At 32.4% G+C, this 15,261-nt stretch overlaps 1 protein-coding gene across 1 annotated transcript; it reads left to right on the forward strand.

Annotated features, from left to right (window-relative positions):
* Positions 1–568: 568 nt before the first annotated feature.
* On the forward strand, positions 569–2,525 carry LOC135950220 (calmodulin-lysine N-methyltransferase). Its single transcript, XM_065499750.1, has one exon. It carries the CDS (start codon positions 786–788, stop codon positions 2,235–2,237), a length of 1,452 nt encoding a protein of 483 aa, XP_065355822.1. The 5' UTR covers positions 569–785; the 3' UTR covers positions 2,238–2,525.
* Positions 2,526–15,261: the final 12,736 nt, after the last annotated feature.

Raw genomic sequence — 15,261 nt, forward strand, 5'->3', positions numbered from 1 at the left:
CAGTGACACATCATACCAGTTTGCGAGTAATGATAATTTACTTCTGTTCAAATTTAAAAAAAATCAAATTTTTTTTAAATAACAAAACATTTGAGTTTAACAGGATGCCACGCCCACAATTGCCAATATTTGTATATAATTTTTAGTTTCAATATGTTTATGGCATTAAAATTTTTGAAATCGGAGTTAACAAAAAGTTGGACTTTTGGCCGATGAAATTGAGATATCGTAATCATTATTTAATAAATAGGTTGATAACTTATGTCATTGTTTTTATTTAATCACCGAAACTCCAAAAACGGGGAAAATATGTTCAAAAAATTTAGTTTTTTCACAAACCCAAAGAAAAACATGTCAAATTTGTATAACATCTGTAGGTTATATAAAGTAAAATATGTCTTTAAGTTTCGAATATCTTCATCATTAGTAATGCAGTCAATCTGGCCAAGACATTATACTTTGACCATGGTTATATTTTAATGTAACCTTAAACTAGTTTAAAATTTTTGGCAAACTACCTTTTACTCTTTCACATTGAAATTCGTGCTCTAAAACTTTACACATATGAGAAATTTATTTAATGTATTTTTCTATTATTCTGTCTATTTTCAGGATTATCTGCTCCATTTAACAACTGTCTTCAGAACAAAATCAATATGAATTTGTAAGAAAATCTTAAAACTAAAGAAAAATCATATCAAAAACTTGTTTAAGATAAACAAATCTAAAAAAAAGGAAAAAAAACTAAGTAAAATTTCAAATCAAATAAAAACAAAATAGAAATTATGTCAAATTCTTCAGTACAAAATATTTCTGTTTCTTCTACTGCTAAAACTTCTACTTCTACTCTAACAACTGCTATTGCTGCAACAACAAAAAACTCTACTACTAATACTACTTTGCAACAGCAACTGTCAACCATATCAATAATGTTGGATTATGATATTGACAATACTCTCAATACGATCAAAGAAAACGGTGCTCACTTACTACAACAAAACGAACCATCTATAGCTGCAACTACACCTGCTGCAACTGCAACAACAACAACTTTAAATTGTGATACTGCCACGATGTTGACTGAGGAAACGGAAGTTGGCTCGGCGGCAGCAATGACCGATGTAAATGTCAAGTCTGTTATAAGAAATTCAAATACTACTAGTCTACAAATGCAACCTTTAATGGTGAAATGTGATGATATTAAAGCCATATTACCTCTAACACCTCCAGCCACACCTGTCATACAAAACACTGCCCGCAAACGTTGGAAGATTTTAGCCAAAGTCTTGCGCAAAGACTCCGAAGAAACTGTTTCGTCGTCGGGCGAGGAGTGCATCAATGAACAAACCGCATCGGTAAGACGTTTCAAGTCGTTTGATCTGCTCAGACAGGACAGTTTTGAAGATCATGGCACCTTGAATTATTTGGGTAAACCTGAGAATTGGTACAAATACAAAGTGATATTGGATGGTCAAACGCAGCAAGAGTTTACGGTCAACATACACCACATGGAGAGGCATTTAACTGCTACGGATTTAATGGGTTTCAACAATACTGGCAATATCTGTGTATGGCCCTCGGAAGAGGCTCTCACCGCCTTTGTATTGTCCGATTTACAGGCCTACAATAATAAATGGATTTTGGAATTGGGTGGTGGTTTTACCTGTCTCTCGGGTTTGATGCTATCGAAATATGCCAAACCCTATGCGGTACATTTGACCGATGGCAATGAAGTGTCGGTGGAAAATGTTAAAAAGACTGTGTGTCTCAATGAAATCTCCTGCTATACAAAATGTTCCGTCTTAAAATGGGAGGATAGGGCAGCCCGTGTACCCTCGGAGGCGGGCAAATTTGATATAATACTGTCGGCCGACTGTTTGTTCTTCGATGAAGCCCGTTCTGCTTTGGTGGACACTGTCTGGTATTATCTATCCGCCCAGGGGGAAGCTTTAATCATGGCTCCTAGGCGCGGCAAAACCATGTCTTTGTTTATAGAAGAATCGGTGGCCCGCGGCTTTATGGTTAAATTAACCCAACGTTATAATGAAACCATTTGGAAACGTCACTTGGAATTGATGAACTCATCGTTGTACGATGAAGATTTACATTATCCCGTTTTATTAAGTTTACGTAAATCTCCTCACCCCAATCAGCCACCAACACAAATTCATGCACAAACAATTCCAACATCTCCTTGCTTATTATTACCCATGGATGTATGCAAAGAAGAATCCTAGGTGACGGCATTAGTTGTGATGCTACTGCTCCAGTTGCTGTTGATTACATCAAGTATTTCTTTTTTTTAGTTTTTTATTTCAAATTAGAATTTTCAAAAGAACAATTTTTACTTCAATAATTCCATTTTTAATTCCACATTAAGATGATGTCGTCATTTGATATGCATACTTTATCCTAACATACATACGTATCCCTTAAATACTTACATATATATAGTAGAACCTAACACTAAAAAATATACAAAAAAAATACCAAAAAAAAATAAAAAAATTATACATAAAACAAAATTTTAATATTTAATTTAATTTGCATACGGTTGAAGGACAGATGCAAACAAACCTATACAAAATTTACATTATAAAATTAAATTATAAATTTAATGGGCTTATGAATTTTTCAACAACATCATCCTTCATTCATATTCTGAATGATAAATGTTAGCATTCTTTTTTTTTCAAGTTGAATGTTAATTAAGTGAGAAAAATCTCGTGAGAATTATTAAAATGATTTAAGTTTAACACTTATTTAAATTTGGTTAATGTCATCACAAAAAAAAAAACATTTATTAAATAAGACTGTGTTGGAAAAAGGAGGCAAAATGTTTAAGGAATTACAAGCTCCTCAAGTTCGATTTGAATGTAATTGGAAATTTAAAAGAACTTATTAAACATTTAACTTTTTAGTGGAATGTAACGAATTGTTTAGACCTCTACGAACATCATCAGTATTCTTAGAGGCCGTAAAAAAAGTATAGCTCAAACTATTGTTCAAACATAGAATTCAGAATAAAACGACTTCCAATAGGGGAAGACAGCACTTTGACAATTGATAGCGGCCATATTGTTGAAGCTATATCTGTCGAATTGACTGTAATTTATTTTATTTGTTTTGCCAAATCACCATGGACTGATATAGCTGATATAGATAAAATGGTTTTATCAAAATGGGTGTTCTGTTAGGGCAACGTTCCGTTAATTTTTTCTTTCCCGGGAGGAAATTAAAAAATAGTTTCATTCCCGGAAATTTTTTAACACTAAATTAAACCAAAAATAAATTGACTTTTTTAATTTTACCAGGGTTTTAAAATAAGTATAAAATAACTGTATTTGGTTGTTGGTCCAGCCTTTATAAGGATTTCTTATTTAATAGTGGCATTTGATCTGTATTGTCACAATTGTAGTTTTAATCAGTATGAAATCAATAAATTCATTGTTTATTAAAAAAAATTTAAGAATTTCGACCATATTACAATCTACAAAACATGTGTAAATAGAGACATTTTTCAAATCTGATTGTAGATAACAAAAATTAGAGAAAATAATAATTCTCTACATATGAATAATGATAATTGAATATCCCTAAAAGATGTAATGTTAGGCATCTTAATAATTCGTTTAAACTTTAAATTTGATTCATTCTTAATAACCAAATTTTTCTGCTGTGGCTTGAGTTGAGTGAAAAAAAATTCGTTTCAATAGTAATACTTCTTTGCCAACTGACTATCTGTTGTTAGAACCGAAAAAATCTATGGATATAATAGAATAATTCAATTAGCAACAAATTTGGCCATCGAAACGTATCTGAATAGAGTAACTTTTAGAAGAAAACTTATGAAGAAATTCCCGACAAACATTTCGCGAAAATTAACAAAAAAAATATTCTAGGGAATTCCCGGGAAATTTTTCCGGCGTAGGAACCCTAGATGTGGCCAATTTCTGGATGAATGGGTACGTCAACAAACAAAATTGTCGAATTTGGGACAATATCAATCTACATGAGAGCGTGCAATGTATTCCGAAAGTAACTGTTTAGTGTGGATTTTCGAATGGTGGCGTCATCGGTCCAGATTTTTTTGAGAACTATGTTGAAAAGGCCATAACCGTCTTCGGCAAACATAACACAACATGCACAGCCTGATTTATGCGCCACAGTCATGGAAAATTTTACATTTTGGATGCGCGCCAACCAGCATATTGTGAATTTGAAGCTTATTTATTTCTGACAACCAAAAAAATAATAAATTTTTGGCTGTCGTTACTCATTTTGGGTAGCAAACTCTAGCAATTGGTTTGATCGGAATTTCCTCTACCGAAATTAATTTAAAGGCCATATTATTTTTCATTTTATTAATTTAAAAATGTTTTATGTATTTGGACGTAAGACTTAAATCATAGAGAAATTCCCTATGACTTAAACCATCTTATCTTATTGGTGAGTAAGATTATCTCATCCAATTTGGATTCGATATGTAATTCACCAAAGCCAATAAAATATGATCGTCTACTACTTCTTTAAAGGATCCTCTTATGGCTGAAGATAAATTTTAAGCAATAATGGAAATATTCCCGAAGACTTTTCTCATTCTTGGGAATTTACTCCATACGTCTAAGAGCGTTTTTGCAATATTTGGAATAGAGTTCACGCTTCAGGAGTCTTGTTGCATCTTGACTCCAGATTTTCTGTCTGGATTTTGTTTTGTATCTCATTAATTGTCTATCAATCTTGACGACCGAATAAAGGGCGTTATGAGCACTTTTGCACATAATAAATACTGATTACAATTGGTCGATCACAAGAATGGTGGTAATAAATCTGTATCATCTAAACCACTGGGTCCGATTTTAATATGATGTACAAACAAATTGTAGAAGAGGACATAAGCTTTCAGAAAATGTAATTTGTAATCACTCTTTTAGAATACAAAGTGAGATAGAGGGGTTTTCCAATTGAACAGTTTAATTGGATCATTGTTTTTAAAGTATTTCGGGGACAATACAGTGCTGTAGATTTCTCAGCCGAAAGAAGCATATATGCTCGAAATTTACCACCTATTGTTTAGTAGCAAAAAACGCTATCGAAAAAAAAAATTTTTTTGGTCTAATTTAGTATTAAAAATTCTCAGGAATGTGATGTGTGAATATTGTATGAAACTTTTGGGATAGATTTCTTAATCTTTGAAACAAATTGCCATAAATTTATATCGATATGAATCAGCTAGTTTCAGTAACATTGCAATAGAAAACAGACAAAAGAAAATGTCAAACCATGGTTTTGAATGAGGGACAAATATATACCACAATCGTTGCCTATTGAAAATTTCCTCTCAAAATAAAATTTATAACCTCAAAATAACCAGACGGTTCGATTTTATGACAACTGTGATTTGTTGCATATCTTTAATTATCTGTTTAATATATAGTTTCGATTTTACCTTGTAAAAACGGTGGTTAATTTCCTCTAAATAAACCGGATACTTTTGATTGCAAATAAAAGCAGTTTAGTAGCTTAAAATTTACACACACACGTTTATAATTCACAATAATACACACACTTAAATTACACTTTGTTGATGTTAATTATAACAGCGCCTATGATTAACTGACGATTGCAACTGCAGCCACTATTTATACACAGCGCCATCTGACAACGTGTAGGTTTGTGATCTTAACGGACAAAACTAGAATATTCGAATTCTAGAGCTTTGAGAACCTTCAATGTTAATGTTAGCAGCTTGAACATTTAGTGTTGCCATACTTATAAATAAGGCTAATAACTGCGTGATATCAACATTGTTGATAGGTAGATGATTCTACTGATGAATGTTGCAAGCAGTCGTTAAACACAAATTCATACAATATATTTCTTACTGTTCTTGCTATATAAATAGCAACAGTATGTAAGTCGTCAAACATATCTGAACGTGTATTTTGAAGGTATTTTTAGTCGTCAAGGCCAGATTTATTTGAATAAATCTGGCAACAGGCTTGTGTACTGGGAATTAAGATAGCAGATGAACTGGCCAAACAAGGTTTGAATCTGGACTACAATTTCCGGAACTCTACGAACCATCCAACTATCAATGTAGTACGTTGAATTGCTGAGTGTCCAAGGCTATTTAGCAAAAGTTGGATGTAAAGGCAACCAGAATACTAATTGGGTTGGATAGGAAAACTCTCAGATTTTTATTAGGATTGATATCCGGTAACTGATCAATTGGAGCATTCATAGGTAAATGGGTTATGGTCGCACAGGTTTTTTGTAGGATGTGCAAGGTTATTGAGGAACTAGAAACAGCAGAACAGATGAACTGCGGGATGTAGCTAGATATGAACTAGGCAATCTAGGCTTTATCAGGGGAATAGGCTGGCTATTTTAGGTAATATGACTGTTCTTTTTAGACTGGGTTTTCACTTTATTTCTCTTTGCATCACCTTCTTTCTTTTCTTTTCAATAAATTTTTTCTCTTTACATCTAGTTCTATTTCTAAAGGGTGTCACAATGTATCCTATGGGTCTCCGAGTGAAAATGTAATTCTTATAGAACACATCCCCTCAAATCCATCTATCTAAAATAGTGCGTTCATTAAATACATCTCGCAAATTTCCACAAATAGGAAACTTAAGCCTTTAAATGAATACCCTTATTGTATATTTCTTAAACATTTGTTTAAACTTTGATAAATGAGTTTTTGTATTCCACAGTAACAAAAAAATTCGGTAAAATTACACGTACATAGAAATCTACTCAAGCATTACAAATTTCAACCATTTTACTTTACACCAACTCCATGGGAAAATTCTAATTAAACTAAACTAAAATAGCAATTAATATTAATTTATGCATGTCAGTCCTTCAACCTTCATGTAATTAAACACAAAATATTTGTATTATTATGAGAAAAAAAAACTTATTTCCAGCTTAGTTCCTTTTTACTTAAGACACTATTCAATATCCTTTTTATTATTAAACTTATTTATATTTACTTATATGAAAAAATAAAAAAATAAATATAAAAAATGAAACCTCCCATTATAAGAAACAAACAAACAAACAAAAAACCCCTTTTATTAGATTTGTATATAAAATTAAGGTAATAAAAGACTAAAAAAATAAATTTATATACTCTACATATGACGTACATAAATAAGTACATACAGACATACTTATATTACTTAAATATAACTAGATACATATAAAATACTATCTAATTATTAACTAATGTACCACAAATATATAGAAAATAGTTAATAAAATTAAACTAAACTAAACTAAAAGAAAACAAATTGGAACCAATATCTTATAAAATAAATCAATTAATTTGTAGAAATCAAACTAAACTAAATGAAATGAAATTACTAAAAATAAGAATAATTATCTAGTTAAATACATGCGGCGTGCTGGCATGTATTGGGTACAAACAATAACCAAAATCCCAGCTGGAAAAATGACAGGAATTATTAGAAAATGTTTATATTATATACATATTTAGTACGCAACTGTTTTATTAAATCTTTTTACAAGTCATCTTTAGAAGGTCTCGTAAAGGGCCTTTGTCAGAGGAGGCCAAGTAAAGCTCTAGGCAATGGGACTGGAAGACCATGAGCCTGCTAAATAAAGCCTTTTAAAAGGTTTTTATATTTTTCCCGCTGGGATTTACTTGAATTTAATACAAATACTTATACATACATATTAAACACACACACACAATCAAAAGTTAGAAGTATGTATGTGTGTGTAGAATTGTAGTCATGAGAAAGCAGTTAAGATTTATATTAACCAAATTCTCACTATATACTTAAATCAAAATCAGAACAGAACTTCTAAAGAATCACTTCATTATCGAAATAAATGCTAGTATACTATGACCACTTCTATGACATTTCTTTCACATTTCGAATGCAATTTTAGAGTCCTATATTTTTTCCAATACAAATATGTACTAGTCAATTTTTAAATCATATTGTTACGTTTTTACCTTTTAAAAACGTTGGTTTATTTTCTTTAAATAAACCTAAAGTTCTGAAAAGCATGGAAAACTAATATCTCTGTCCAACAGAATTTTTTGAACAGAATAGCGACCCTATAATTCTGAAAGGAAAAAATTCGAATTATACAGTTATGGCTACAAAATTTTAGAAGTGGCAGCAAAACTTTGGTTGCTTCAATCGAAATTCTTCTCTGTCCACTGATTTTCTGTTACTAAAACCGAAAAATTCTATGTGTACAACCGAATCATTCGATTGGCAACAAATTCGGTTGTGAACACGAATCTGTTTTCTGTGTGTGGGAAAGTAATTTTATTTCCCCCCAAACTTCTGTTCATGGTAGCAGCTACGATATAAATGTTTCGCCTCCATGTGTGCGCTGGTCTTCCGATTCTGCGGTTACCCTGAGGATTCCAGTTGATGTTGTTAGCTGGTCTACGTAGAATGTAGCCGTTCCAGAGTGTCAGTTGATTATTCGAAATTCGTGTTTACATTTGGCCAGAATATACGTATGATTCTGCGGAGGCATTGCTTCACAAAAAGTTGCAGCATTTGGATTTCTCGGGGTGCAGCATTCCATGTTTCAGTCACTTTTGTGTTTTAAGCTTCACTAGACAACAAAGACTTCGAGAGCTCTAGATGGATTTCAGCATATCAAAGGATTGTCAGGCTTTTGTGACGTGGTTTTCAGCTTTCGTTATAATGCTACCCAAGAAGCTGATTCAGTCAACATCGATCAGTTCCAGGTTTTTAATGCAGAATATTTCATGTCTTGTTTCATTAACAGTAATGTTATTGTATTGCAAATATTCATCTTCAGACCTGCTTCTTATGTAATATTGGCTAGTTTTTCCAGCTTGACTGTCATATCGTTGAAGTAATACAAATATCGTCAACGTAATCAAGGTTGCTTAAGTATCAATTCAGACCCCATGTTATACCATTGCCACCTGCATTGTCCTAGCCATAGTGGTATCGAGAACAATTTGGAACATATAGCTGTGGCACAGTTTCTTAACAGCTCTATATAAGTCATTAGTCTTGTGGGTGTCAGTTGCGACATCGTTAGTCTAGTTGAGCTTGTCTCGTCTCGCACTCTTTTGGAACAAGCGATCCACAGCATTATGGTGTCCCTTTTCTGGATTCGATTAGATTGTACGTTGCTTCGGAGATCCATTATTTACGCATGGTGATCGCTCTCCATATCTGCCCCTCTGAGGTTGTGTACATCGAGCAAAGAACCTCACAATTTTCTAGAAATTTGGATGTGGTCGATTTGGTTCTCTGTTACGTAATCTAGAGATTTCTATGTTACCTTTGTATTCGTTTGTAGGGGAATAATGAACCTCCAACCACAAGATTGTTTGCAGCGCACATTCCCAGAAACAGTTCGCAATTCATCGTTTTTCGCCCCCATTATACTCTCGAAATTTGTGTTAACTGATTCAATTTGAGCATTGAAATCTCCCATTCCTACTAATAAGTATATCACCGCGATTATTATATTTATATTATATATTATATTATATTTGTTATTATCACTTTGTCAAGAATTTTATAAAATTCATCTTTAATGACCACGCCACTTGATCTTGCCAAATTGTTGGGTTTCCCGAAGTAAAAAATTGTACAACCATCAGATGCGGCAATCTCTCCAGTATAAGGCCATCTGATCTCTCCAGTATCAGGCCATCTGATCTCCATATATAATTGTGCTAATCTCGACGATTCCAGTAGCGTTCTGACGTTCCAAATCGTGTCCTTGTTTTCATTTCAAAAGACGTCATCGGTAAATCGGATTGGTTTTCAATAGTTGTACTTATGTAACTAGTTGTCACCCTAAGTGATAGGTAAAATTACTAGCTCTGGACAGTCACCAAGAACTGCTGGGTATTCATAAAATAAATTAACCAAAAAATCACTTCATTAATGATAACATTCTTTAGAAGTTATGTTTATACCAAATACTAAAGCGATGAATGAAAAGCGTCATCAACCTTTAAAACTTCATTGTTTGTATGACAAAAATAAAAATACAAAGTAACACACTCACTCAAACATTCACACTTAAAAATTCATAGACAGACACAAATATATATTTTTACGCACACATACAAAATAAAAAATAAAAACAATCACACACAACCCAGCAGTTGAGCAAGTAGTCAATGTATCCCTTATAGACAGTATTTGTCACTGATGTCTGCTCACTTTTCTGACTCCAATTTATATATTTTGGTTCATTTGCCACGTATGTGCTGTTTGTAGTGCAGAGCGAAGACAATTGGTTGCTGTATACATCCCAGGTAATCAAGAGTGTAGACAATTGTCACTTTAGTGTCTCTAAGTAACCTAGAGTGTAGTCACTTTAAAGATTTATTTTGTACTGCACCTTAGAAATTAGTTATTTTACCCACCAGCAATAATCTATTGAAGAGTTGTTCGGTTATTGGACTGTCTATGAGATAAATAACTATGTAGATGATCAAGTAACCAGAGATGTAGCTAGTAAGGTAACTGACTCTAAGTAAGCGGATCAGCAAAAACTTTTAATTTAATCCCTACTTAGGACATGCACGTGTTAAATAAACTAGTCACCTACCTACTTATATAACTAGTTGTCACTCCAAGTGATAGGTAAAATCACTAGTTCGAGACAGTCACCCAGAACTGCTGGGATATGTTTTGAAATACCTACATACATCCAGACACACACACAATTACTATAAAAAAAACTCCTTTGTGTATTATTTTAAGAATTTATCGATTATCCTTTCTGTTTCTGCTTTATTTTTTATATGTATTTTTATGTCCTACGTCAAAGTATTATACGTTTTATTTTTTATATTATTATTTAGACAACTTGTTTATTTGTACACATACATATGTATGTAAATGTGTGTGTATGTATTTATAATTGTATATTAAACATATGTTGTCAAGTACAAATCCCAATTATGTCAGAAAATACAACCAACAATACTTAAAAGTGATTACTTACGACGGAGGAACAGAACACTACTCATACAGACTTTCGTAAATACTCATAAGTACTAGCTGTATTGCAGAGACATGTATAAACTTGTCTCTGCATTATATGGGTACATGGATAGGCTGAAAAGTCCTTTTGTGACAATAGAAATACATTTTCGTCATACTAATTGTTATATCGTTACACAGAGAAAACAGATTCGTGATAGCAACCGAATTTGTTGCCAATCGAATGATTCGGTTGCACACATAGAATTTTTCGGTTTTAACAACAGAAAGTCAGTTGATAAAGAAGAATTTCAGTTCAGGCAACCAAACTTTAGTTACCCCTTCCAAAATATTGTAGCCACAACTATAAAATTCGGTCACTAAGATAGAATCATTCGATTGGCAACAAATTCGGTTGCTATCACGAATCTGTATTCTCTGTGTACTGTTACCATGAAACTAGGAATTAATTACACCTATAATGTTTTTTTTATTTATTAAATCGCATAGAAATTTTCGATTAAATAATGTTCCTGACATTAAAACTTTTCTAACGGTAATAAACTCTCTCGATTTATTCGACTAATCTGAGAGTGGACACAATACGAGTATTTGTAGATGATATCTCATAAAACAAGTTTAAGCTTAATGCTTTAAACAGCTAGACTACAGCAGGCTATATAGCTACACGACTACAAATGCCGTTAGCAACATTTGTCGCCCTGGAGTCAGCTACTTAATTATAATTAAAACTGCAGCAACATCGTAACCAGCTAAAGTCTTTCATTTCAAAGTTTTTGCAAAACTAAACTGTTCTATCTTAGGTTTATTAGAGAAGCGAGACTTGTTTGGTCAATTCACAAGTCATAATGTCCTAATGTTTCAAGACTCGGCTGCTCGACTTAACCGACTCTTATAGCGTTCGGCACAGGTCTCTGCTGGTTGTTTACGATAACACACAAACCTAGCATACAGAGTAGTATTATTTTAGGACATTTTTTGCTTGAAAGGCATTCAAACCATTTTGAAATATTAGGACATTATGACCTTGTCTGTAGATATTACAGACATATTATATTTGATGTCTGTAATATTCTCTCTTTATTCATATTGAATCATCTTGTAGTTCACACTATTCCATATGGATTTTCATCCAACAAGTGTTAGTCAGAGGTGCTGCATAATCTTGCATAAATTTGTTCATAATCTTACTTCATCTTAACACACGTTTTTCCAATTTTTTTTTGATCAAGTTACCTTTTAAAATTATGTCAGTTATTATGTTTAATGTCAATTATGTTCATTTGTTGTTAATTTGATTAAAATGAGTGACGAGAACAAAGTGTGTACTAAAATTATTGAATATTTTTAACAAAACCCAACTAGGACCTACAAAAAGTTGGACAAACAATCAAAGATCTGTCGTCAAATTGATACTAATTTTATTAATCAGTATCAGTATAACTTGTCCGTTGATAGAAAACCTGGTTCAGGTAGAATGAATGTTCCACATGATGGTTATAAAGCCAATAAATAAAAAGCATTTTCAAAAGAGCTCGCAACAGTCCGGTTAGCTCAGTACTCGGACTATTTGGTACGAAAAGTTAAAGCCAATGCAGATTTAAAAACATACAAGGCTCAGTGGAGAGATATTGTGAACTTGTTGAAAGAGAATTGAAAAGCACAAAAAAAGTGTGTTCGATTTTAAACGGAGAACGAACAAAGTGACAGAAAGCACTATAAAATCCTTAATGAACCGGAAAAAGTTCATAAATTCATCACTATTGATTAGAAAAATAAAAATAATATTTTTTGTAAGTTGTAATAGTAATTTCAATCAAATAAAAACAATTAAAACTATGTTAAGATTTTTCGATCTTACTCCTTTTGTGCGAAAATAGAATACAACTCCGGTATTTTAAGTCTATTTTGATTTGTTCTCGACCGCTCTAAATCACTGTACAATTATGGAGTATACTTGTTATGATTGTTCAATATTACTCATACGCATACATGTTTTATGCGAATAATACAACTACCACCGGGAAAAGAGTATTTGTTAAAATGCTTTTTTCGATTTAATGAATGGACCTAAACCGACATATAATTGTATCAGGGTGGTTCAAAAAGTCCGTGACTTTTTGAATGAAACACAGGTTAATGGAAAAAAAAAATATTTTATTTTTCAACACAGTCTCCTTTGAGCACTATACACTTTGTCCAATGTTTTTATCCCTTCCAAAAAATAAGATTGTCTACGTCGTCAAAATATTGTGATCAAACGCGGCATCCATCTTGCGGTAAACTTTCTCATACCCATGTGATTATTCAAACCATTATTTTACCATTGAAATTGAAGTGTAAAAAAAACTTGTAAAAAGCTCAAAAAGAATCCCGCAATTCCTAAAAATTGGGGCGAAAATTTTTACAATTTTTCCACATTTCCTTCGGGGTTGGGAAAATACTTTGGGGATAAATAGGGAACACATAAAGGTTTCCAGGGCTGCTTTCCGTTTTCTGATCCCAGCTTTGGGATTTTAGAACATTTTGATATAAAATAGGTCAAATTCCGAAGGGTGTAGGGACGACATTTTCGAAAAATAGGACATTTTTTTATACCAAAATGTTCTCCGTAAAGATGACTACAGAAAAACATAAAATTGTTATATCTTCTTAAAGAAATTTTTATTTAAATAAAAAAAAAAACAGCAAAAATCTATTTTTTTAAAAATTTTTAATTGAAAATCGTTTATTTTTGGATTCATAATAGATATTCTTCTGAAATATTTTATATATAATTGTTGATTTAGTTGTCTAACTAAATTTGAGTCCCCTTGGTCCAAAATTACGCTCTATTTTTTAAAAAAGTGGACCAATGTATGGCAAAATTTTAAAATTTCAATTTTGAAATGCCTATAAATCGGAAATTATAAGAGATAAATAGCACGCAAGACCTAGCCGAGCGATTTTCAAAAATATAAAAATCTTTAAAATCGGATGGGAAACAAAAAAATGGCACGTGTGTGAAAATTTACATGTCGAAGGTACCCTACTTTAATAACTTAAACTCGAATTCTCCTTGTCTACTTCCTGCTCGAATTTTATCCCGATAGGACCAGTCGTTTAGAAATGCCAGATTTATTTCCAAAAAATTTTGATTCTGCCCCACTGTGCACTCTCTTCTCCAGACACGAGGCTTTCAAACACAAACTAAATGAAGCAGCTTGTTCAAAATTTTGACAGGAGTCAACTGACAGACGCCTGTTGACAGGAGGAGTGTTGCCCTTTCAGTTAACTCTTTCAGATTTAGTGGTCACTTTTCTAACCACCTTTTCTAGAGTCTTTAAAATATTTCTTTGTGACATCTATTGGCATTTTGCTAAACAATTAAATTTTTTTTATGTCCTCATTTAAATTTTTTGGCAAAACTTCAAGTTGCCGTCAAGTTGCTCCGGTTAGATTAATATGTATATCAATTTTAAAAAATATTGTAAACCGCTCTTTTTCGAAGGGAGTTTCCCGCATTCAATAACAAAAGCTCAGAGCGTTTATTGTTCATCAAATTCAGTGTTACTTTGTTACTTAGTGTTTGTTTGCTTGTATTGAGCAAACAAAGTTATATTTTGTGCTATACTCTTTGATAAACAACGTAAGTAATAGAGTGGTTAGATTACTAACCACTGTGACTGAAATATGTTTTATATAATGTGTTTCTCTACATAATATTATGTTATTTTGTATGGATGCTGCTTGTACTCAATGAACGTTAAATTGAAGATATTTGGTTCGAATGTATACCTTCGGATGGGAATGTGTGTGCAGTCTTGAACCCGCCGAAGAAGAGAATTATGAGGGCGAGGTATGCAAAATGATATAAAAGAATTGGAGAATGTCTCACCTACACATAATTATGTTTAATGCCAACAGCCATGGTGGTTAATAAACTAACCACCTAATTATTTCTTATTTTTCATAATATATGAACCTTAATTAATGTAAAAATGCGATTATTTTGATTATAAACTTATACACATAAAACTGTGGCTGAAAAAGTTAAGAGGTGGGAAATTCAAAAAGTTGCGAACTTATTGACCAGCCTTCGCATGTATACTGTGTAAAATAAGTAACTAAATCAACACACCTTTATAGTATTTTGTAAATACTATTGTATTATAAATCCATATGTAAGTGAATACATTCATATGGCTGTGTTTACACATAAATATTTTTGTATGAGTTTAGATTTGTACAATCGTTCGCGTATTTTCACGTGCATTGA

Source organism: Calliphora vicina, chromosome 2 (assembly GCF_958450345.1).
Source record: "Calliphora vicina chromosome 2, idCalVici1.1, whole genome shotgun sequence".
Classification (NCBI taxonomy): domain Eukaryota; kingdom Metazoa; phylum Arthropoda; class Insecta; order Diptera; family Calliphoridae; genus Calliphora; species Calliphora vicina.